Consider the following 23841-nt stretch of genomic DNA (forward strand, 5'->3'; position numbering starts at 1 on the left):
TCCTCCTCCTCCTCCTCCTCAGCGCCATGCCCCCGCCCCGCGAGGTGGGGAGGGGAGGGGGGGTGGGTTCCTCGCCGAGCAGCCAATGGGCGGCGGCGCATGGAGGAGGGGGCGCGCGGGGCACGCCGGGAGATGTAGTTCGCCGGCGCCGCCATTTTGTGGCGAGGGAACTACAACTTTCCCGCGGAGCCCGGACAATCGCCGGGCCCTGCGCGGAGCCCCGAGGCCAGGCGCGGTGCTGCCAGCCCCCGGCGAGCCCCGGCGCACGGCCGAGCCCCGGGGAACGGAACGGAGCGGAGCGGAGCTGAGCGGAGGAGGAGGAGGAGGAGGAGGAGGAGGAGGAGGAGGCGGCGGCGGCGGCGGCGGCGGCGGCGGGGCGGGGGCAGGGCAGGGCGGCGAGGCCGAGCGTGCTGCGCGCTGAGGGAGCGTCGCCAAATTCCGCCCCCCCCCTCCACAACCCCCCCCCGGGCTCGCAGCGGCGACCTCGGGGCGGGTGCTGCGGCTGGCGCCGCGGTTGGGAATTGTGGGCGTGCCCTAAGCGGTGCCCGGCGCTGTGTGCGTGTGCCTGTGTTGTATATATCTCTATACACACGCGCGCACACGCAGACATATATATTATAAAAAAAAAAAAAAAAAAAAGAGAGAGAGAGAGAGAGAGGAGGCAGCCCAGGTCCATTTAAAGTTGCTGGCGGAGAGCTGCTCTCATTGGTTAGGGGGGGAGCTGGAGGAGCAGAGGCACACACACACAGTGCGTGCAGCCCTCGCTGCTGCTGCTGCTGCTGCTGCTGCTGGAGCTGCTGCTGGTGCTGCTGCTGCTGCTGCTGGTGCTGCTGGAGTTGTCTCTGCTGCTTTTCCCTGCTGCTGCAGCAGCGCCAACGTGACTTCCAACATTTGCGTTATTTATCTTCTCCCTCCGGCCCCTCGCCTTTTCCAAGATGTAACTACGGCTCTGACACTAAGGACCTGCAGATCGCTTAGGTGGCTCGAGAAGGAAAAAAGGGGATATCGAGGGCGTCGTTTTTTGTGTTTAGGGGGAAATTTTCCATTATAATGTTTCACTAAAGTGAATTTTTTTTTTTTGTTGTTTCCTTCGCATTCGTCTTTTTTTTTTTTTTTTTTTTTTTTCGTCCCCCATACCTCGGATTTATTGCTAGGAGAATCACATTGTGAGGAAAGAAAAGTCGGATTACAAGATACCACTACAAACAACCCCCTCCCCCCCCAGGATTTTTCGGTATTTTTTTTTTTTTAATTGTCGCGGCTTTAATTCATGAAGCAATTGTCCCCTTTTGCAATCAGAATTTGGATACCAGAATGAGCAAAGAAAGACCCAAGAGGAATATAATTCAAAAGAAATACGTAAGTGGTCATAACATCTATCATTTGACTCCCAGTTTTAGGAAATGGCAGTGAATGTCAAGTTTATAGCGAATTCTGCGGCTCTACGCTTTTTAACAGAAATGTAATGCTGGATTTGTTTGGGGTTTTGTGTTTTGTTATTGTTGTTGTTGTTGTTTTTTCTTCCTTTTTTTTTTTTTTTTTTTTTTTTTTTTAATACTGTGGTGCGGTGGGGGGAGTTTCAGAGGCCCCCCCTTTTTTTTTTTTTTTTTTTCTTTTCCCGGGGAAGCCTTCCATCCAGCCGGGTTATAAAACCAGCCTGTGCCTGGCGGTTCCCCCGCTGCACAAATGTATTGACCTCAAATGACACAATCATCATCTAGTTTTCGATGAAAGGCGGGGAGCTCGGGGGGCTGCCGCTGGGGGGGTGGTGGTGGGGGGGGGGGGGATGCAACGAGACGGCGGCTGCCAGCGCCGTGCCGCCGGCTTCCCCCGGCCACCCATGGGTGCTCCAGCCCGGAGCCTGCTGCAACTTGCGGCCGGTGGCCGGGCCGGGCCGTGCCACACGGGAAAATGGCTCGGAGGAAAAAAAAAAAAAAAATATTTGGGAGAAGGAGCCGCAGCCCGGGGTCTCCGCTTCTGCTTCGTTTTTTTAAAAATAATATTTATTTATTTTTTGAAAATCCGGCCGATCCCTCGCGATTGTCTGCTCCTTTAAAGGGGAGAAATGTACGTGGACGTGGGGAAAGGGGGGGGGGGGGGGGGGGAGAGATTTTTGTTCGTGCTCCAGTTGCGTTTTGATTGGCATAGGGGAGTTTTTTTCTTTTCGTTTGGGAAAAAAAAAAAAAAAAAGGGGGGGGGAGGAAAAAAAAAAAAGCGAGGGGGGGATTAGGCGAATATGCAGCAGACCGAATCGCGATTTTTATCTGCACGTTGGGAAAAATGCTGCGTTCCGGCGTGGCGTTTTGGGGCGGGGGGGGGGGGGGGACGGGGACACAGACACACACAAGACAGGCAGACACCCGGCCCCACGGCCGCTTTTAGGGTGTGTTTGCTGCGACACTTGAAAAGTTGCAGTTTATATTATGGTACGTGTCGCCGGCGCCCGTGGCTGTCGGCGGGGGCCGTACGTGCGTTTCCGTGCAGGGCGGGTGACCTTCGGGACACTTCCCCCTTGCTGCTGTTCTGTGCATTCCCAAAAATCAATTAAAAATAATAATAAAAAAATATAAATAAGGGGGATGGGTGGGTGGGTTTTGGACCCCCCGCCGGGCTCTGCAGGGAAGGAGAATGGGGGGTTACGGGGGGGATTGTGGTGCTAGGCGGCAGCCGGGCACCCCGGGGCCGGCTTTTGGAATTAAAATACATCCGCATTGCAGAGGGACGGGGAGCCCGGAGCCGCCGGGCTGCAGCTTATGGGATCGGGCGTGCGGGGGGGAAACTCTGCCCCGAGGCGAGGGGGGCGCCCAGACAAAAGCAGCGCCCGGCTTTGGGGGGGGGGGGGACACGGGGACACCGCGGTGCCAACGGGGCTGGGGAGGGGGATAAAGGGGGGATCGCCCCAAAGTCGCCCGGCCCGGCGGGGGCGGACAATGCCGGGGCAGGGCACGGGGTGCAGCGCGCCGCGGGCGTGCTCCCGCGATGCAACTTCGCCCCCTTTCATTTTTCCCCGAATTTCGTTTTTTTTATCCCCATTTCCTCCCCGTTATCATTTCCTTTCACCCCGTCCTTATCGTTCTTCTTTTCCTATTGCTTTTTTTTTTTTTTTTTTTTTTTTCTTTTCGCCGGCTTGCGGCGGCGGGGGCCCTCCAGGTAGCAACAGGTATCCGGGGCCGCGCCGGGAGCCCCGCCGGACACCGCCACCGCCGCCACCGCGCCGCCGCCGCCGCCGCCCGGCCAGGTTCGCCTCGCGCCCGTGACGTCACAAAGGGAAGGGCCTGCGCGCCGTGCGAGCGCTCCGCCGCCTCGGCCCGCGCGTGACGTCACAGGCGGGGCGGGGGCGGGGGCGTGGGGGGGGCGTGGGGGGGGGGAAGGCCCCGGGGCGCTAAGAGCGGGGCTTGGGGGGGGGGTGGCATGGCACGACATGGCACGACATAGCACGACATGGCATGGCATGGCATGGCATGGCATGGCATGGCCGGTTCTGGGGAGGGGGCCATGGTGCCAGCAGCCCCCGCCCCGCTTGCTCTCATGCCTGCCTTGCCTGGCGTGACACGCGTGGTGCCATCCCCCCCCGGCCGTGCCATGCCGTGCCATGCCTTTTGTTGCCTGCCCACCCAGGGGAAGGTGGAGGCAGCCCGCCAGCTCTCCCACACCCCCAGCACACCTTCCCCAGGGGCAGGCTGGCCCCCTCCCTAAAACAGGACGCCCTCCCCGTATCCCCATGGGGCACCCCAAGCCCGCTGGTCGCACACCCCTGTGGGCTCAGCATGGCGGAGTGGTCAGGGAGGGGAGCTGGGAGCTGTTCTGGGGCTGTGGAGCACGATAGTGTTTCATCTGGCACTGCATGGAGTCAGCACCAAGTGGGGGAGATGGGGTGCACCCACACATGACAGCCCCCTGGTGCTCCAGTTCTGGGGTGAGCAGCCCCCTCCGGCTCCCCCAAAACAATGTCCCATTTCAGTGGCATGTCCCCATCATCGGGACATTCGGGTAGCTGCAGGCCGCCGTCTTGCTCTCAAGCAAAGCCTGTTCGGGCTTTTTGCTTTCCAGAGCTCAGGAAACAAGCTCTGAAAGCAAAAAGGTAACAAGAACAATGGGGTGAAGCCCGCGTGCTGCGGGCGGCTGTCGTGTGGCTCCGCTCGCTGCTGCGTGAGTAGCGGTAATTAAAAGTTCCCCAAAACTTTGCATTATCTTCACAACTGATAACCCAGGAATGAGGAAATCCGCATATGCATCTTTCCCCCCCTCCTTGCTCTTTAAAAACGCTATTGCTTAATTTTTAAAAGAGCCATGGCTGACTCATTCAAATCTTGCTTCTCACTTTATCCTCCTCCTTCTCAAACATCTTTACATATCAAATATTGCCTTTTGGCTCAAGCCTCAGAAAACTGACAGCTTTGTAAAGCATCGCCCGAGAAGCCAGACTGCGTTCAGTATGCGCTTGGAATTAATAGTCCTTAAATGAAAACCTTTGAAGTCTCGAGCGTGATTTTCACAGGTGTGCGTGTTTCTGCCCATTTTCGTGCCGTCAGAGAGCACGTCTCCTCTTCTTCCCGGTTCAGGCCTTGGCATATCTGGCCTGGATCACGGTCCCAAAATACCTGCACAGCTCTGCCAGGGTGGCAGATGGCGAAACGCGATTATGGAGCAAGGTCGCTGCCGTCACCTCGCGTGACACCTCCTCCTCCCCATGGAGGTGCCCTGAGGGGACGTGGGTCCCTTTGGGGCGGCCTGTGGAGAGCCCCCCCAGTTGGTAGTGGCGCCTTAAAGCTTTAAAATCCCCTCGAACGGTGCCTTTGAGGCCGCTGCGAGCAGCAGGCCAGAGACTGCCTCCTTGGTTGTGCCTGGCTTGTAGCACTACCATGGGGTCAGGCACGCGAGCGAGGCCCTGAGGGTGCGCAGGCCATGGTGTTGAGGCACCCCAGGGAGCCGGGGGAATGGTGACAGCAGCACCCCCGGGGAGGGGACATTTTGTGCACCCCACAGCTTCAGCCTGACCCTGTGGCCCGGCCTGGTCTGGTACACGGTGGGGTTCCCTCGTTTCTCACCCCCCAGCACCCCATTTCCCTGCCCTGAGGGGCGCTGTGAGTAGGGCCAGCTCCTACAAGACATCACGTACAGCCGCTGCGGGGTGGCGGCAGGGGTGGTGTGATTCAGTCTGCCTGGCGTTTTATTTCGGGTAGCCTTCTGGAGCTTTCTCGTGCTGGGTCTTTTTTCAGGCGGGTGGTGACTGTTCCCGCCTTGTACCTGTTCCAGCAATGTAGCGTGCTGAGCTCCTTTTTTTATTTATTTTTTGTAGACATAACTTAAGGCTACCAGTGTGCGGATGCTAGCCTCTCTCGAGAGTTTGCATTCCTCTTAACCTCCTCCTGGTCTGTTGAGACTGCAGCTTTATGCTGAGTGGCGTGACGGCACGTAACTAGAAACTAGTAATTCCAATCTTTTTTTTTATAAACGAATATTTACTTCTTGCTATCAACAAATGCCTTGCACTGAGATACTAATGGACTCCTGTTCACTCCGACAGACCGTGAGCCAGAATTCTGCGTAAGATGCTGTCCGGAGTGAATTATAATGAATCAAGGCCCCTGTGAAGAGTTTCTAATGTTCATTAAGCACTCTCACTTTCTCTTACGAGGCCTACTGAGCCAGTATTAAAAATATATTACCCCTTCCTTTTCTGTAGATGCGAAATAACTGGTAATGTTATGCATGTTAAAGGCTGGTATAAACGTCTGCTCATTTTCTAATGCAGTAGCATTCCCTCCATTTTATTGTTTGATGAAACAGAAAGAAGTCTAAATTACTTGCCTGAAGCTACGTACTGTAACAGTGGCAGAGAAGGAACTAATCCGTGTTTCTGCAGCCTGGTCCAATATTTTGTTGCGTAGCTTACGGGGGCTTGCTATTAGGCATGGCATCTGCTATACAGAGACTACTTGATGTGGTTCAAACTTTCTTCAAGGCTTTCCCCCCCCCCCTCAGTTATGCTCTGGACTGTGAGATTACCAGTGTATTTTTAACAGAACCTAAAAAAAAAGAAAAAAAGTTGTATCTCGGCATGGATACTTTTTTTTTTTTTAAAGTGATGATCGCACCCTGCAGCTGATAGAGACCGGTTGATACTGTGATGACTCAGCTGTGGGAGTATTACATAAAGTAGGTCACTTTTTAAATCTCATAGACTGAAGCTAAAGAGACTCCAGGTTTAAAATTTCTATTTTGTTTACGCCCATTTCAAACCAGGATAGTTCCTAGTTTGCACATGACTGAAAGTTCTCAAGGAGGAGGGAAAAGCCTTTTTTTTTTTTTTCTTTCCCTTTTATATTGTATGGTGACTGAATTCAATCAACTTGAACTTGGGGATGGAGGGGGGGGAAACACCAGCTGCTTTTATTTCTAAAGTTTATAGTTTGCAGTATTCGAGTGAAAGGAAAGCTTAAAGGTAATTTTAATGTAGGGAAGGGAAAAGCAGAGACATTTATTATTACTTTTTTTTTTTTTTTTTATTACAACACTCAGCTTTTGTGTGATTTAGCAGATGTGGAATTTGCAGAGGAATACATGCATTGCTGCAAAATCCAAATTTGCATTTTAAACATTCTGTTTTTTCCCCCTAGTCCTTTGCATGGCTTTCTTCCCAACTATAAATGTAAACCAAGTGTAAATGATGCATTGTTTGCTGTAGTGGGCAGACAGTCTGAAAACAATAGTGCTGATGGATTTGACTGCCTCTGTGTAAGATTAACGGGACATTAACTTTCAAGTCTAATAATGCAAATTTCAGTGTTGCCAAACCTGAACTTCCCTTAAATGTTTCCTGATGTCGATGGCCCTGAATGTCCCTATTCTGCTGGCCAAAAGCAAACGGCTTTAATGATTTAGCTCTTAACCTTCAATACAAAGCCCCTTAACCTGTTGTTAGGGCTTTCTTTAGAGAAAAGGGTAAGAGGTACCTGGAGTATAAGTAAAAAGCGAAGTAGAAAATGGGATATGATACGCATATACTTTTTACACTTACTACCATTTTTTATTTGGGGCATTCTTAAGTGGTAGGAAGCCACTAGAAAAGTTAAAAGCTGCAAAACGCTTGTAAAATTCAGGTCTAGCGTGTGAGGAGTGCTTGGTGCTGAAATTCAGATACAGGAAATAATACGCTTGCCAAAATGTATTTGGTGTTCTCTTAGATCTTTGATGGGTTGTTTTGCTGGCTCGCTACTAGTGGGAATACTGGATGTGGTCCTTGATGGTTTTTAACGGGGAGGTTTTATTTGGGAACTCTAGGCTTTAGTTAGTTGGGGTGGGTTTCTTGCAGCCTGTCGCAGAAACGCTTTCTCAATGAATCAGTAGGTGCAAGGTTTTAAACCATTTGCCGTTTCACTTGCTCGAGTTTCACACTTTCCCTCGTGTAATGACATCCTGTTCTGATGTTGTTCCTTCGGCAAGCCGGCAGAGGCCTGGTATTTCCAGCAGCGGGCTGTGGGAAAGGAGTAAGCCCTTTAATTACAGCCGTGAGGACGGCTTGTTTGAAAATACTCCGTCTCCCTTCCCTTCCGCGTATGCTTTTGTTTGTCAGTCACTTCTTTACACAGACGAAGGGTCCAAAGATGTGAAATGCCACTGCCAAACTTGCTGTAGGAGAGTGGCCGCGGTCAGTGGCCGTGTGTTGCCGTGCCTAACGCCACGTCTCGGGGCTCTGGGCTCCAGGCTCCCTGGTCCGCGAGCAGACGGATCGTGCGAGTGTTCCCCATCTGCTCCTGTGCAAAGTTTATCAGCTTAATTTATGCTGCTGCGGGAAGCTCTTCAGATGCACCAGCTTGGCTGAGCACAGGAGCAAAGAAAAAAAAAAAAGAAAAAAGCTCACGTGGAAATCGTTCCACCGGTTCACGTACGGAAGAGTGGCATCGTAAACCGTTCCAGCATTTCTGCAGCAAATGTCGCATCCCAGACTGAAGTGTCAGAAGCCATATCCCGCAAATTTATCTGGGGGAACAAAGCCTCCTTCAATCAGACGTGAAAAGGAGCTCGTTTGTGCGATTAAAAAATGCAGTGGAAAGAAAATGGTGAACCTCTACTGAGGTCTTTTCTGGCCGGTTCTTCCCTCGCTTTGCTCTGCAGAAAGGCAGCCCTGGATCGGTGGCTGCCACTGCGCTGCTTTTACTTCCTAAAGGCTAGAAGAAATGCAAATAAAAAGAACCGAGCTGAGAAAGTGCGGCGTGCTGCCGTGCTCCAGGAGGGCTTGTGGTATTCGCGTCCCTGCGTTCTGCTTTCAGTTCTTCGAGCTCGCCTTGCTGCTCTGACATCTTCGGCGTGACGCGGTGCTTGCAGGAGATTAGCGTGTTTTGGCACACGCACGCTGTGATGACTGGCTAACGATATTTGTGAAGTTCAAGAATAAACCATGGGAGCTCATTCTGACATAATCTACTAATCTTAGTTTTGCACTTTGATACCGCGTTGTCTGAGCCAAGTTGGGATGACTGTATATTGCAAGCAATTCATTTTTAGCTGTACTTGCAGATCAGTTTCGAAGCAGCGCGTGCTTTTAAATTAAGAACAATGGGAGTGAATTTGGAGAAACTATCAGCTCTTTGAACAATGTGCATATGGAAATCAGCTACGTGCCTATTTTTAAAATAGATTTAAAACAGATTTATGCGAGTGGGCAGAGGTATGCGCTCCCCAATATTTCTGGGCTGTGTCGTGTACTGGCACTTGGACGTTTTTCTCCTTCACTGCCCACAAGAGCAGGGCTGTCTTCTCTGCCCTTTCCCACATTTGTGTTTGGGGGAGAAGAGAGACTTTCTTTTCCCTCTGAGGATTGTGCTTTATATTCTGCTGGATAAAATACAAAAAAAAATCTGCTGCTGCTTTGAGTGAACTTCAGTCTCTCACGAGGCATGCTGCTAGTCACGCTGCATTTTGGGGAGTCCAACCAAGACAGCAAGCTTTTGAGGCTCCTTGGTGGCAGGAATTCAGTTTCCCCTGGGAACTCCACTGAAACAGCGAGTAATGATTTTCTAGCTGTGTTTGGGAATGGCCTGTGTTTTTAAGAAATACAAAGGGGAACTCGAAGGTGTAAAGTGTGTAAGTCGAGTGCATTGCAACACACAGAATATTTTTTGAGGTCGCTACTAATAAAGTGGACAGAAACCAAAAGTCTTAGGCAAGAGTCTGCCCAGAGTTTTGCTTTGATGAGATGCTTATCATTATTTTAATTAGTTGTTTCATTTAGCATATCGCTTTTTATGCTGTTCCCATGCGGGAAATCTTTATGCCCCAAAAGTGCATAGTCTAGAAATTGCATTTAGAGTTTTAAGTTGCTGCAGGCTGCCACCATATGTTTGTGGCTTTTTTTTTCTTCCTTTTTATAAGGTGCCTGTTAGGCAGAGTAAGGGTGATTTAGAGAAGGGATATGCTTCGTTCTTTCTCACCTTTTTTATTTCACGGTTATTACTTTCAGCGACTTCGTCCCACAGAGTCCTTTTTGGTACATCAAAGTTGTGAGCCAAATCTCTCAGCTGCAGCGTGCATGCAGAAAACCCTATAATACAAATTTCCAGCCCTGCACGTATGCCAGATCAATTAACTTCTTAGCTCAACTCGAGCTGAAAAAAAATAGCTCTGCTTCTGTTTTGGTTTCAGTGATACAAAACTTGGTCCAGACTTTGAGTTTACAAAACTCAAAGCCAAATAAAAGGAACATTAGCTATTGTTGTTTGCAAAGCTGTCTGATAGCTGAGCTCATGTTATATGCAGTTTGTGTTTGGGTGACATCCCAAATGACTGGCCCTAACGTGAATGCTTCCCTTAGAAGGGTGACATAGATGGACACCCGAGATGTGATTTTCTGGCTTGATAGGCACTTAAAGTTTGCTTTCTGGGTGCATGGTGATAATGATGAAAATTCTCATGGCCTATTGCCATCGAGCGGGCTGGCTTTCTGAGACTGGGGAACATCCCGTTCATTTTCAGATACAAAGCAGAAGTTAATGTGGAATAGCATTTCCTCTAATCATTTATTAAAAGCTGTACTGAACACAAGACTGTAAGAAGGAGGCAGTTTTTCTGCTACTGAGACCTTTATGCTAAGTTAGAAAAGCTTTTACCAATGTTAATTTTTTGTTGGTTGTTCAGCATGCAACGGGGACAGTAATACCACTTTGTAAGACAAGAGGCTCCGCGTTACTTAAAAGCTGGAGTTACAGCATGTTACAGTAACTGTTTCTTCTGAATTATTTATGGCACGGAAGAAATAATGGTCATCCTAATGGCAAATAATTTTCAAAGCTGGCTTTTTCTGTCTTCAAGTCTGTCAGTGACGCCTTGAACCAATAAAACATACAAAAATAAGAAGTGTCTGTAGAGAGAAGCTGCCCCCTTCTCCCTGTCTGTGCTGGGAAAGTCCTGTGTGAAGCTTTATATGTTGTCTTGGGTGACAATTTCATGAATGTGGAGGCCATTAATGCTAAATCTGCGTAATGCTGTGACTTTATGATCACGTTAAACCAGCACCGTGCTGCAAGAAGTGGTTCAGCCTCTGGCTGTTCCCTCTCTCTTCTGCCAGCCAGCGTTTATGCCAGGTGATAGCTCCCGTCACAGGTTGGGAATTTGTTATTTGTCCAAACCGGTGAAATACGGTCGGCTTTTAGTGTGGATTTGCTTCATGTTGCAGTCCGTGATGTAGCTGTAGAAGTGCTTGGGCTGGACAAGGTGTTGCAGGGACGCAGCTGGAGTGGCCGGGTCGCTTCTGGGAGCAGCAGCGTGAGGTTAAGTGGGCTGTGAAACGATGACTAAATAGGAGACACGAGGTGCACGTTTTATTTCCTAGCAAACAAAATTAGCAGCCCTTGTCTATTTTAAGCATTGTTCAGGCGTGGATTTCTCTGTACTCGTCCTTCTGCTGCTGAATATTAAATAAGGTTGAAACGCTGTTAGGCCACGCTGGTGAAAATGAAGCTGAAGGTGTTTGGGCGTGTGGTCACGGTAGTGCCATAATCATTTCCAAAGTGTTAAAATATGTTAGAAAAGAGTCAAAAATATACCGCTGTCGTTACATGTTACGCTTGCTTGGATTTGACCGATTTAAAACTCGAACAGCGTAAGAAAAAAAAGAAGAGGAAGAAAATAAAACAGCTAGCAGTGCTGCTGGAAGCTGAGTTCCCCCCACAGTTAAATGTGGTAGAAGAAGCAGCACTCACCTTAAATAAATGTAGTTCTTTGTGGGACAGTACTTGCTGTTGGCTTGCCTTTGAACACACGTACGAACGCAGACACGCACGTGACACACGCGGTGCCCCGTGGAAGCGGAGCCGCTGCACCCTTCGACTGCCTGCAACAAAGACCTGCTCACAGAGGGAGCTCCTCGGGAAATTCCCCATGGCTTTCGTGGCTTTCCCACTGCAGAGCAAGTTCTGATAGCTTCTCTTGTTGAAAAGTCTACCCAACGCGCAGGGGAACTGCCATGCTAATCATGTATTTTGCCCCGAGTTCCCTGGTAGTGTGAGAAGGCCAAACCATGCCAAATCGAGAAGCTACAAAAAAAAAAAAAAACAAGGCTTCCTTTAACTGTAGGAGCATCAGGATGTGGCATCACATGGCTTTTTCTCACCACTGAAGCCAGCGCTGGTGACTTTACTGATCTTTCCTGCGTGATACAGGTCTCAGCGTGCTTTGGCCTTACCAGTACAACTGCAGAGCTTCATACGAAACACAGTCACCAAAATTATCTGGCTTAAAAAGTAATTATGCCGTTTTTCTCTTCCTTTCCCCCTTCCTCATCTTTAAATGACGTGGTTTTATTGCAAGCCTGCCAAGGCTCCTCAGTGGCACGGGTCAGGGGATGGTGGGGCACGAGCCCCCCTTTGGCTTTGCTGTGGTTTAGGAACACGTGTGTGGAGCTGCACCCTCGGTTTCGATCCGGCAAGGCACTGCAGCACGTGCCTGTCTCAAATACATGAATACTCTTACTGACGTCAATTCAAGTGCTTGGAGCTTGCGAGTTAAGCACACGCCGAAGTGCTTTTCTGGGCTCGAGATTTTGCCATTCCTCTTTAAGAGAGTGCCTAAGTATTTGCAGGCAGGAATGTTAGATTTTTTTTTTTTTTTTTTAAAGAGGGTGATAGCCATTTAATGGTTTTCGTGGCTTTACTGGATGTAGCCTTGACTGTTTGATTTGTGTGTGTGTGAACAATTCATTTTCTTTTCTCTCTCCAGTGTCTTCTCGTAATATTTTCTTTAAATGTAATCACTGTTCTTTTGTTACTCTTACCTTCATTATAATGTACACGTGCATATAGTACTGGTGGTTTTTTATACTTCTCTTTTTTTGTTGTTTTTGGTCCCGTGCTTTTCTTTCTCTCGCTTGTGTGTATTTCTCGGAGTGGGCTCCTCTATCCATGTTGCTGTCTGAGGAAATCAGCTCTCAGTGAAGTTGCTGCCACCTCTTTGCAGGAAGGCAAGGCGAGCTGTTGTCGCAGCGTCTTTTTGCTTTTCCTGAGGGCCAAAGGGGGAGGCATGGAGCGGTTCCTGCAGTTCATTCTGGGGGCAGCTCCATAGGAAATACTTGGGAAGGGGAGGGATTGCACTGTCTCTACTTGTCTCTCGAGCCCTGTGTGCACGATTTAAGCGCTGGCTATGGAAAATGCTGGCTGCTTGCTTGCATTATGCAAGGCTCAGCAAACTGCAATGCACATCTGGGCAAATACCGTGGAGGAAAAGTAGAACGTGGCCCTGCTCGTCCCTTTTTACAGTGCCTTTATGAACTTGGGGGAAATCAATTCCTGCTGATGTGAGCGTTCAGGGAAAGCTAATTTCATCATTCATATACATTAAAGCTTTTATTTATAAAACGTGGATATAGGAGCAGCATTATGTGGCGCAACTGACCAGTCATATAAATGGGTGCACAGCTTCCACTGCTGAAAAGTTCCTCGAGTACGCCCTTCCCAAGTAACTAACGGTGGTGGGATTTCTTCCAGGCTGGACGGCAGAGCGGTCCTAATGATTTCTAGGCCCTGTTGCTCTGGAGAGCGGGAATGTGATTTTCAGCATAAATTTGTTAAGAAAAATATGGTCTCTGAAAGTCTTCTGGGTAATATAATTTCTTTATATCTTACTTAGATTTTCATTATAATGCTACTTTAACTGGCTCCTATGAAGGCTGGTGGTGTATCATCCAGCGGGAGAAAATGTGTTTATGATGTAGGTAATCATTTTTTCCCCATCACAAGCATCTTTTCTTATATCCTTGTTGATTCCTCTTCCTTTTGTGGTGTCATTTTAAGCCCATTACTCTTGCAGTCAAGGATGCAGTAAAATTAATTCCCTGTGGGCATTTTGGAAATTACTGCTCCGCTAATTTGGATGGAGGAGAGCGAAGGGATAAACTATTATTTCTTTTCTTTACCAACTTGTCTCAGATCCTGCCAGGGATGAGTCTGGCGTTTTCTCCCCATACAGACAGCCCATCTGTTAATGCATAATAACCCTTGGTGCCTAATGACTGTTTGGGCCGTTCCTGCTAGGGTTTGCTTCCCTCTCCGAAGGGGATGAGGAGCAGCGTTCCTGCTGCACGTCTGGCCGTACATTTCCCGTTTTCCCCTCCAGAATAGCCGTGAGTTGACCACAGGGATTCCTAGCAAAGTGATCATCTCTTTTTTTCTGATTTTTTTTTTTTAATTTTATTTTTTTCTGAACTTGCCTTTGGTTCTTTCCTTCTGTTCTCCTTGTGTCCCCATCCAGCTTGCATGGCCATGTGTAGCTCTGTGGTACCGACCGAGGGACTGCCTGGTTATCAGCTCTGCTGATATCCATCCCCTTCCCATGCGCTCTTTTCAGGGGCACGTCAAAGAGTTGTCATTTTAATCGCCTGCACGTGACAAGCATGACTGCAGCTACATCTGGGACTTTGTCAGGGAAGCGTGAGCCTAGCGTGCTCAGCCCTGGAGAGCTCACCTGCCCTCCAGCACAGCTTGTGAAACCAAGGTCAGTATAATGTGAGAAAAATGGCAGGGATAGGTATCCATCGTCAGAGTCCTGCTGACGGCAGGGATAGCTTGTCCTGTGCTCCCAGTTAGGTCCTGCCACTGCCCCGTCCCTGTCTTTTGCCGTCTCAGCAATAATTTTGCTGCTTTTAGTTTTGTTTCCTCCCCCAGTTATAGTGCCGTGGTCGTGTTTTCAGAGATAGCTGATTTACAGCCTGAGTAACAGGTGTGATGGCTTCCTGGAGAAGTGCTTCTCCATCTTGTACAGTGGAAGAATATACTTCAGCTCACTAGGCTGTTGTCTTTGGAAGTGGATTTTGAAGATGTTTGTTCTGGCAGGCTTTTGAAGGTTTTCTAGTGCTTGCTGTTAACTATCCTATGTCTGGGTGATTTATCACCATTCTTTTGTCTCCTCGAAGCAATCAGTTGCATCTGGGTTGGAAGGTTATCCTATTTCTTTAAACATCTTCATATTGTGCACTACTCCTTCCTTCCTTTATTCCATGTTCCCCAAATGTCCAGATTTTTTTTTTTTCCCATCAGAAGGACCCAGTATTTTAATGAGGAGCTCCCATATTGCAAAGCTGAAGCGAAACAGTGTAGCACGGCAGCTTTGAAAACTCATTATTCTGTGGAAGAATGATATTAAGATACTTTTCCAGATGTCCAATCCACTGACTTTCTCAGTGATTAGACCACCTTCTTCAGCGAAAGCAAGGATCTTCAGTGAATCCGAGGGAGTTAATGCGTAGTTTAATTTCAACACAAATGAACAGTGTTAAGCCCATGTATAAACTAGTCTAGTTAAAAGGGGAAAACAATACGTGATCTCTTGAGGCAGCCCCTTGAAACGAGAAGTAATATCTTATCCATTTTTAAGTATATAAGAAAGAAGATTGAATAGCTGGCGTTGTTTGAGACAAAAGGCTGCAAGAACATCTCCAAGATTGGCTGACTGTGGACGGTGTCTAGTCTGGAGAGTCCTGCTTGTAACGGACTGGTTATCCGGGCTCCTAAAACTGTCATAGATAAGAGGATATAAAACTGTCACAAACATGGTTTTAAATCTGTATCTCCCGGGTTGCTTTCATTTGCACGAGTCTCGTGGCTTTGAATTATTTATTTATTTCGGTCGGGTTGGTGGTTGGTTCGTGCAGGAAGTCCCCAGAGATAAACGAAGAAAATTTCCTCAATGAGTCTTCCTTTGGGTTCTCGAAGGTGCGGGTAGCAGCTTTCCGAGTCACTGGCTGCAAAACTTCAGCTGTCTTCACGTATTTCAGACTCATGGAAGACTCACGTGCCTGGCTCTTTCTGGAACAGGCTGAAGATCTGCTTTATCGTCACTCGTGAAAAGTTACCTCTGCCCAAGTTCCCCGGGCACAGCCAGTCTCCTGGTTACTCTCAGTTTAACTTTCTGGTGTGGAGCAAGCATTACTAGAGCTTAATAAACAGCTTGCGTTTGGATGACTGTTGCTGTTGTTACAGAAGTGGTACAAGGTTGGTTGCTCATTGATTTATGCTTTTTGGCCATCTTCCAAGATGAAACTAACTTCATTACACAAGACTTTCAGAACAGTACAGAGCTGTCCATTTATTTCCTTCAACTGTTACTGAGCTGACAACTTGCCTTTGGAGGGTCATATATTCAAAAGCTGCCAATTGGGTCTTACTTCATTTTAGCCAAACGTGGCACAGAGCCTGAAGTTCATTCCCCCCCCCCTTATTTTTCTTGATTTTTTTATTTTAACCTTCTGCTCTCTCTCCCCCTTCCTTCCACTTCTCCTCTTCTCATTTCTGCCTGCCGATAATACTAAAGGCCCAGGAAGAGAGACAATGCCACAAATGAAAGAAATTATTTTTTTGTTGTTGTTGTCGTTGTTGCTGCCTGTAATTTTGGTTTCTGCTAATAAGACATTTGTTTCTCTGACTGCATCAGTTCTGCATTGTTCAGAAACGTAGGGGCTTCAAAAAGGGTTCATGAAAGATGCTTTTCATCTTGCTGTTTCTGCTAACCATGCTTCCATCTATCTCTAAGCTGGCTGCTGATTTCCAAATTGCTCCTTGTGACATTTTGTGATCCTTTTCATGCTTCATCAGTGCTCTCTGCTGCTCCTTTAGCACCTTTACTCTGCAAGTCAGCGTTTGGAAGCCTGTGAGAAGTCATCATCTGAAAGCCTGCATACTTGGCTGAGTAATCAATCCTCTGGAAGGTGGAGAAATGGGGAAAAGACAAACCACACACACAGTACCTGCCTGGGTACTCGTTGAGAAGTGTATTTCTGTGGTGTTACCCAGAGAAATGGTTTCATTGCAACACTGAGAAGCTGTGATGACAGCTTGAAGAGTTTTTCATGCTGGTGGGATACACCTTGGATTCCTCTCAGTGCTTTTCACAATACTTGGCAGCTACTTTTCCATGTCTTTGTGCGTTCTTGGAAAAAGCGCATGTTTTCATAGTTCAGGCTCACAGAAGTGTTCTCAATAGCCAAGCAAGATGAGCTGAATATTCCATTTTATAAACACAGTTTGCACAGATGTTGACCGTGTTTGCCCAAGGTCGCGTGGTGCAGCTGTAGATGAACCAGGGTCAGATTGGAAGACTCTCAGCATATATGCACGTGTCTTCCTTGTGGCACATGTTGTAGACAACTTTATTTGGATCCCTCTGGCCTCTTTTAAATGCAATGTTAAATGCAAAGGATTAGAGTTTCAGTTCTAAAACAGTGCATTCGGAGAACTCTTCTCCAATTAATTACTTTCAGATTAATTTTTCTAACTAATTCCCAACTCTTTTCTCACTACGCTTTTATGCGCTTGTAAACTAGAAAAATAACGTCATCAATATCTCTCAGATTCCTTCCCCTCTCAAGACTGATAATTTTTTATGATTATTTTAACTTCTAGTTGTTTTTGAGTTCATTTTATAGAAGTTTGTTTTATAACTTTAATGGGGCTTATTTCTTAATTTCACTTTGTTTCCTACTTCAACAATATTCTGTAATTACCTGATTCACTGCGGTTGTGTGGAAATGAAACTATGAAATCTGGTGTCAATTAGCAATCAATATGAAATCTGGTGTCAATTAGCAATCAATGTGGTATCCATATTTTTAAATGTTATAAATTGCCTATTAGTGCTAATTTTACAGGGCATCTCTATCTCGGTTCTTAATGTAATGCAGAATATTTTACAATAATGCCTAGGTTAACAATGATAGTCTTGCTGTATTGTGCAAAAAAGGCTTCTGTGCAGACCCAGCTGGGTTTCAGGCTTAATTCATTGCTCTATGGTGGGATCACCACAGCTGCTGTGGGGCCTTTACAAATGCAAAAAAGCTGTCAGTGTTTGTTTCATCAGATGCATAAGTGATGAGGCCAAGTTGAGGAATCCATTCCAGTGCGCGGTGCGCATGCTGTAGGCATTATTGTTTACAGAATTAGTGTCTTAATGCTTTAAAATACTTTGTGCATATTTCGCCTCGGAGCAAAATATTTTAGGAGTAAGACACTTTCAGCATCCTATTCAGTTTAGTCCAGTCTTTTAACAGCGTTTGGCCTGAATCGTGTAAATGCATGTAGCTGAATTACTGTGTGCTGTACCTGGTTTTGTTGTGAGTAATTCAGTTCTCCTCCTGTCTTGTTTTCTTTCTTTCCTCTTTTTTTTTTTTTTTTAATTTTCTTCTAGAACTTTAATTATTATAAGGAAACACAATCAAATAATTGCAGAGCTTTAATGCAGATTTTTTTTCCCCCTCTTAACTGTCAACAGGATGAGTTGCACTAACAGTCTCCTACGGTCCCCAGAAGTCAGGGTATTTCTTTTGGCTGTCAAGCCTTGAACAAGCTTCCTTCCAGCCAATTAGAGAGTAACGATGATTGGTTTCAGAGGGTGCCTCTTAAGAATGCAAAGCATGCCTGCGCTGTGGGGCTGAGCACACAGTTTCTGCACCAATACTGCCTTCCTTTGCTTGAGGCACCAGGAATGTAACATGGAGTAGGTCTTTGGCTTACACGATGCCAGTCTTTTTTTTTTTTTTTTTCACTTTTTTTATTTTTTTGGGGGGGGGGGGAGGCTGTTTGGTTTTTGAATTGTTTTTTCTTGGAGCATTCATGTGATCTTTTCCTCTTTGTTGCAGTCTGTTGGCTGCGTGCACGAGGTTTCATTAGGGCACGCCACCGTTCCCCGTATCGTGTAACTCCGCTGATAATAGGCATTGCAGGAATTTTAACTAATGCGCTGGTTAAGCCGTTGTCGCCACGATTTTATTAAATGTGCTTGCAGCATGGAATTTTGCTAATGCTGCAGTGATCTGTTATGCAAATTGAATGTAAAAATGGGCTGGTGGGGATTTGTTTGCTGTGCGTTGGAGCTCCTATCTCTTTTCCATTTGGAAATGAAGTGAGTTAAATAGCGGTGTGGAAACATTCGTGCAGCCTTTGCTTTCCTGGTTGGGGGGGTGATATTGTGATTGGAGGGGCCGAGCTGGGTTTGTAGGGAGGCACGTTTGGCTGCAAACGTGCTCGCTGCTTGTCAGCGTTTCAGCAGGCATGTGCTGGGCGAGTCGCACAACGTGAGTTTGGAGTAGCTGAGGCACAGCCGTGCACAAATTAGATTATGAGATTTATTCTGGTTGCTTGTCATGGGCCAGGCAAAGCCGTGGTCTTTCTCAGTTCGGCTCCGCTGCTGGAACGTGGGCAGTTGAAATGCGTGTCGAGAGGATGCTCTCGAGGCCCCCAAGGGGCAGGGGGTAAGCGGGCAGCTTGCTTCCTCTACAGGGCTGTGGCCTCATGCGGCAGTGGAAGGAAACCCCTGCCTGGCAGATGAAGCCCTCTCTCCATCCCCTTCTTGCACCTCATTTACAGGAGCTGCCGTTTATTTCCCTGGGAGTGCCTGCTGTCATTCTGCTATTCCACAGAGGTGGTGCAGGGAGCTGGGGGAGCTGAGCTCTCAGTGCTGGGTCCATCCCTCCTGTTCATGAATTTGGGTTTCAAACCTCAATCGATGAAACCACAGTGTGACGTCTTCTATGGACTTGACAGCGATGGCAGAAGGGCTGGATGTTTTTCAGAAGGAAAAAAAAAAAAAGGCAAAGCAACCAAAAAAAAACCCACCTCCTTAGCAAAACGTTTCTCCCTTTCCTTAACATCAGGGCCCTGTTCTTCCTCCCGTTAGGGTAGTTTGGCTTTGATTGCGTGGATGGAGGTAAGCTGCCTGAAGGCATCATGGGGCCTCTGTGGTTTTGGGGCACAAAAATTCAACAAGTTCAAAGTGCTTTTTAGCTCACGTGAGGCTGAGCCATGAAGCTGCCATTTCAGGCACACCAGTGCCATGGTGGATAAGCTGCTACTTGGGCCTGGTCTTTCCTGATTGTTTTTGGATAATCATTAGGCTTTGGTTACCTAGAAAAATAGCAAGAAAAATTGCAAATACTAATGCAATTACTCACGTTGGTGCTGAGGTGTTACCATCTCAGGCAGATTTACGTGAAGCGATGTCACGCTGCTGTGAGTGAGCTGGAGCTGGTTCATGGGAATCTATTTCAAACAAAACCAAATTATCTACAGTGTAATTTCTTCTTAAAAGCCTGTATTGTTGTCTAACCGGGCTTCAGAAAAACTCAAATTTTGAGCCAAATCAACTTTGTGGTTTCCTGTTGCCCTTTGGGTTGCTGGTGCCGTGCCAAATCGTGTTGGTAAAGACAAGGCTTTAGTAGTTACATATAGCCTTGGGTTTCGCTGTCCTGAAAACTGCAGGAGCGATGTTTTAGGTATAGTTAAAGCATTTTTATTACTATTTATTAATATTCCCCACTGCTCTGATATGCGAAGCCACTAATGAGAAAGTAATGGGGATGGGGATTCTGGCTTTAAATTCAGACTTGTACTTGGAAAGCTGATGCTTTTACCCTCGTCAGCTTTAATGCTGATGCTTGCTACGGCGGTGTCTGGAATGTATTTCATCATACCAGGCTGTGTTAAGCAATTGTCCCCTTGTTGTTGAATTGGCTCTTGATGGAGATTCAGAAGAGCTTATTTTAATTAGGCTTTGTTTGAAAACATGGCTCAATCTACTAATTGAGGTAGGTGCTACTTCCCTGTGGACTTCTCCCCGTGTTCATTCAAAATGGCTGGATGCTTGCTCTTTAAGCATACTCTTTCTTCTGTCCTGCTTGTGTAAGGGAGAAGCAACTGCGTAGGAAGAAATTACTATTTTCTTCCCAAGATAAACTACTAAAAAATCTTACAGAAGCACGCAATATTTTAAAATGCTCCACTGGGAAGATGGATTTGGGATGAGCAGTGTGGAGGTCACGGGGTGTTACCAGCTAAGCACCAAGGCTTTGGAGACAAACTGGCCTTTGGGGGGTGGTACTGAGCACAGAGAACACCCATGTATGCTTTCTAAGGTAATACACTTTTTTTTTTTTTCCCCCCCCTTGATTCCCACCATCACCAGTGTGCTCGCCCCTTTCTTAGCAATTTCAGCGTAGGAGAGCGCTTCTTTCTGTTGTTTGGTTGACAGAAAGCATGTTCGTACGTGGCTGCGGCAGCTGCTTTTCTGCTGTACAGCTCAGCCAGCGTTCAGGACTGAGGGAGGCACAAAACAAACCGAAAATCTTTTAGATGTTTTAATTAAAAGTGATGGAAGTGGAGAATTAGAGCCGCTTCTGTGTGAGGACGGCTTATTCAAACATGCGGCTTAACCAGTTAGACTGCAAGGTGGAAAATGCTGGAGATTGTGTATCTGAATTAAGCAATTTTAATTTGGTCTTTCATCTGTGTCATTACTGAGGGATATCCTGCAGGCTGGTTTAATGAACTCAATCTAGAGGTGTGTAGAGGCACATCTCTTTGCTTGACAGCAGCAAGATGGCATGCTATGACTGGCAGACATATCTTCAGCTTGTGTAATTGTCTGCTCTTGTCATATGATGACAAATGGAGCGATGATCATATTAAACAACAAAAAAGTTCAAAGTAACACGAAGGCTCTGAATAAACTCTTGGAATCAAAGAGATTCTCACATGACAGCATGTCAGCATGGGTATTTTTAGCCTGAATTAATGCAGCTATAGGAAACTCCCCTCCCCCCCCGAAGCATCGCTGTGTGAAGTTGGATGTCAGGCAGAGTTTTTTAGCCTAAATTCCCCATTTCCTACAGGTGTGGGAGCCTGGCTCGTCAGCACTCGGTCTGTCGCACACATGAGCAAGGAATAACCATCTCGGGTCAGCAGTTTGGAGCAGGGGGGAAAAAATATATATATATAACTAAAGTTTGTCTGTTGACAGACAAATCTGTATTTTTTTTTTTTTTTTTAAATGAGCCTCTTCCAAAACCAGATGCAATGAAGATGAGCTCATGCAGAAAAACTTCATCAGGAGCTGAGCATAGTTCGGAGTTTTGGCAAACACATTGGAGGGGAATAGAAATTCCCTTGTTTTCCCCTTTATCTGTCCAGCTTTCTGTCTGGTCGTGGAGACGAACTAATGCACTTGTGTGCATTATGGTATGAGGTCATGGGGTCTGCTGAAGAAATAGCCTTTTTGATCAGACAGAAGTCAAGTATCCTATTAAGAGAAATATTTTTCCTTTTGCAAGTGAGAGGATTCTGCAGATGGGAAACACCCTTCTGAAAATCTAGGAAAGCTGTTTTGAAACAAAATGCACTTTTAGAGCATTGGGCAACAGGGGCTGCGAAGTCAAGAGCTAAAGGGACAGAAGCTTTGTCTTCTATTTTTTTATTTTTATTTTTTTCAGAGGAACTTGGGCTACAACAACATAAAAGGAAAAACAAGTGATACAGAATAACAGTTTTATTTACTTACTATTTTTTTTTCCACATATTGCTTCTTAAAGTTCCACTTTTTCAGAGTGGTATCTCTGACACAAGTTTAATTAAGATCCCTCCCTTTTTTTTAGGTAATCTGGTGGTGGGGATAAAATGTTTTCAGCAATTCAAAAAACACATATGCCCCAACATGTGGACAGAAGAAAACTTTCTCTTCTGAATGCTTTATCTGTAAGCTTTGGAGAAAATGCCTTTATTTTTGGATTGCGGTGCTCGTGTGATGGCCAGGCCCCAGCAGCACGTTTTAGCTGCTGTTCTCCAAAAAGCCTTTTTTAGGGCAGCTGCCCCAGAGCTGGGCGCTGGAGTTCCCAGCTCCAAATTCAGCAGCAGCGCTCATGTCAAAACTGGCCTTAAATACAGCCTTTTTCCTTGGGCATGAAAGCTTTTCCCATTGTTGATTGTGTTCGTAAGTGGCAGGAAAACGCTTTGTCGTCCATGCTTTCTGAAGTATCCTTCGTTTACTTTGTATTTGATTTTTTTTTTTTTTTTTTCCTGTGGTTCTGTAGCGGTTTAATTGCACTGAGAGCAGCGCTTTGCACATGTACGCCTCATTAGCTGGTACAGCTGGGACTCTCAATTTCAGCAAAAAAGTAGTCTTAGTCAAAAGAGTGCCTATGTAAAAATAGCGCCATGCTGCTACTCAACAGTTAAACTTGGGTGAAAGATGTCACTTCACTACGTCTGTGTGTATTAAGCCTCTTAACGCATTGACAAAGCTTATTTTTATTATCTGTTTTATTCTTACCATGGTACTACTTACACCTTCTGCAGAAATTCATGTAGCCACTGCTTCGGTACAAGTAAGGCTGCATCTGTATCAAGAAAAATACGCTCTGTGAAGTTAATTTTAACATTGCACCAGGTTAGCTTTTGCCCAATTTTTTAAAATGTGCTAGCACAGTACTTCCTGATATGGAAGAGAAGGAAAAGAGCAGGAATTGGTTTTGGTAAATACTCATTTCAACGTTGAAGAATCCTGAATTTTAGAATTGTAGCTCTGAGATGAAGCAGTTTTTCCTGCAACAGAAAAAATCATTTTTACTCTTATTGTACCTGAATGTTTTGATACAAAGGGCTGTAAGAGAGAGCTGGTAAAGCTGGACTACACATTGCTGCCAAATGTGTGTTTGGTGTCTGAAGACGTACTGCCCTTCTCAAAAGTCTGAAGACCTTGAGAAGAGGTCTTTGCCCTCTTCTCTTGTTTAATAGAGAAGAAAATTTAGGACTAGGCTTGAAAAAGCCCTCAGAAGAAACAAAGCTAACTGGGTCTACGTATTTCTTGTATGGCTTGAAAAAGAGGTAGTAGATTAATGAGAGGTGTGGTTCAGCATCTGGATGCTGAGGTGACAGGGAAGACGGGAGGGAAGGAGGTAGGATGTGGAGGGCTGTAAAGTGTGAAACATCAGGGAAAGGGGAATCAAGCAAGAAATGCGAAGATTGAAGTGGCCGAGCCAAAGCAGTAGTTTATAAATGTGATTTCTCTGAAATATTCTGACGGGATTCATCAATGTGAAGTGAAAGAATATTGCAGTAATGGAGAAAGAAAAGAGCGAGAGCCTTGCACAGAACATTGCAGCTCCAAGGAAGATTTAGAATCGTAGTCTGCAATGTTTCGCAGGAGGAATTGGCAGGACCTGTCCCTGGTATGAACAGCAGTGTTTCCAGAGGGGTTTGAGCCACCTGAGAGCCGTATCGTGTGTTGCGTGACAGGCAGTCGCTAGGTTGCAGGGTTTTACAGAACTGTTCTCGCAGTGATGTGCAGTGAGGTGGAGGCTGCTTCTGTTATGACTCTCCCAACAGAAAGGGTAAGAGATGGTCAGCTCTTAGGTCACCCGTCTTCACTTTGACTACAGAGAGAAAACATTTGGAAAAAGTAGAGGCATCGTCTCCTGGGACACTAGAAAACAGCACGTTTAGTATGATAATTTTTTTTTCCCTTCATCAGGGTTACTTTAGCTGTCTTCTACCCTTCTGTCTCATGTTCTTGCTAATCTCCTGTCATACT

At 46.6% G+C, this 23841-nt stretch overlaps 1 protein-coding gene across 1 annotated transcript in view; it reads left to right on the forward strand.

Annotated features, from left to right (window-relative positions):
• Positions 1-548: 548 nt before the first annotated feature.
• JARID2 (jumonji and AT-rich interaction domain containing 2) overlaps positions 549-23841 on the forward strand; it is a 203632-nt gene continuing 180339 nt past the window's right edge. The window contains 1 exon segment of the mRNA XM_082753912.1: positions 549-1359. Within this exon segment, the coding sequence (XP_082610038.1) occupies positions 1315-1359 (45 nt within the window). The 5' untranslated portion in view covers positions 549-1314.

The sequence above is a fragment of the Aythya marila genome, assembly GCF_965140915.1.
Source record: "Aythya marila genome assembly, chromosome: 2".
NCBI classification, from domain to species: Eukaryota; Metazoa; Chordata; class Aves; order Anseriformes; family Anatidae; genus Aythya; species Aythya marila.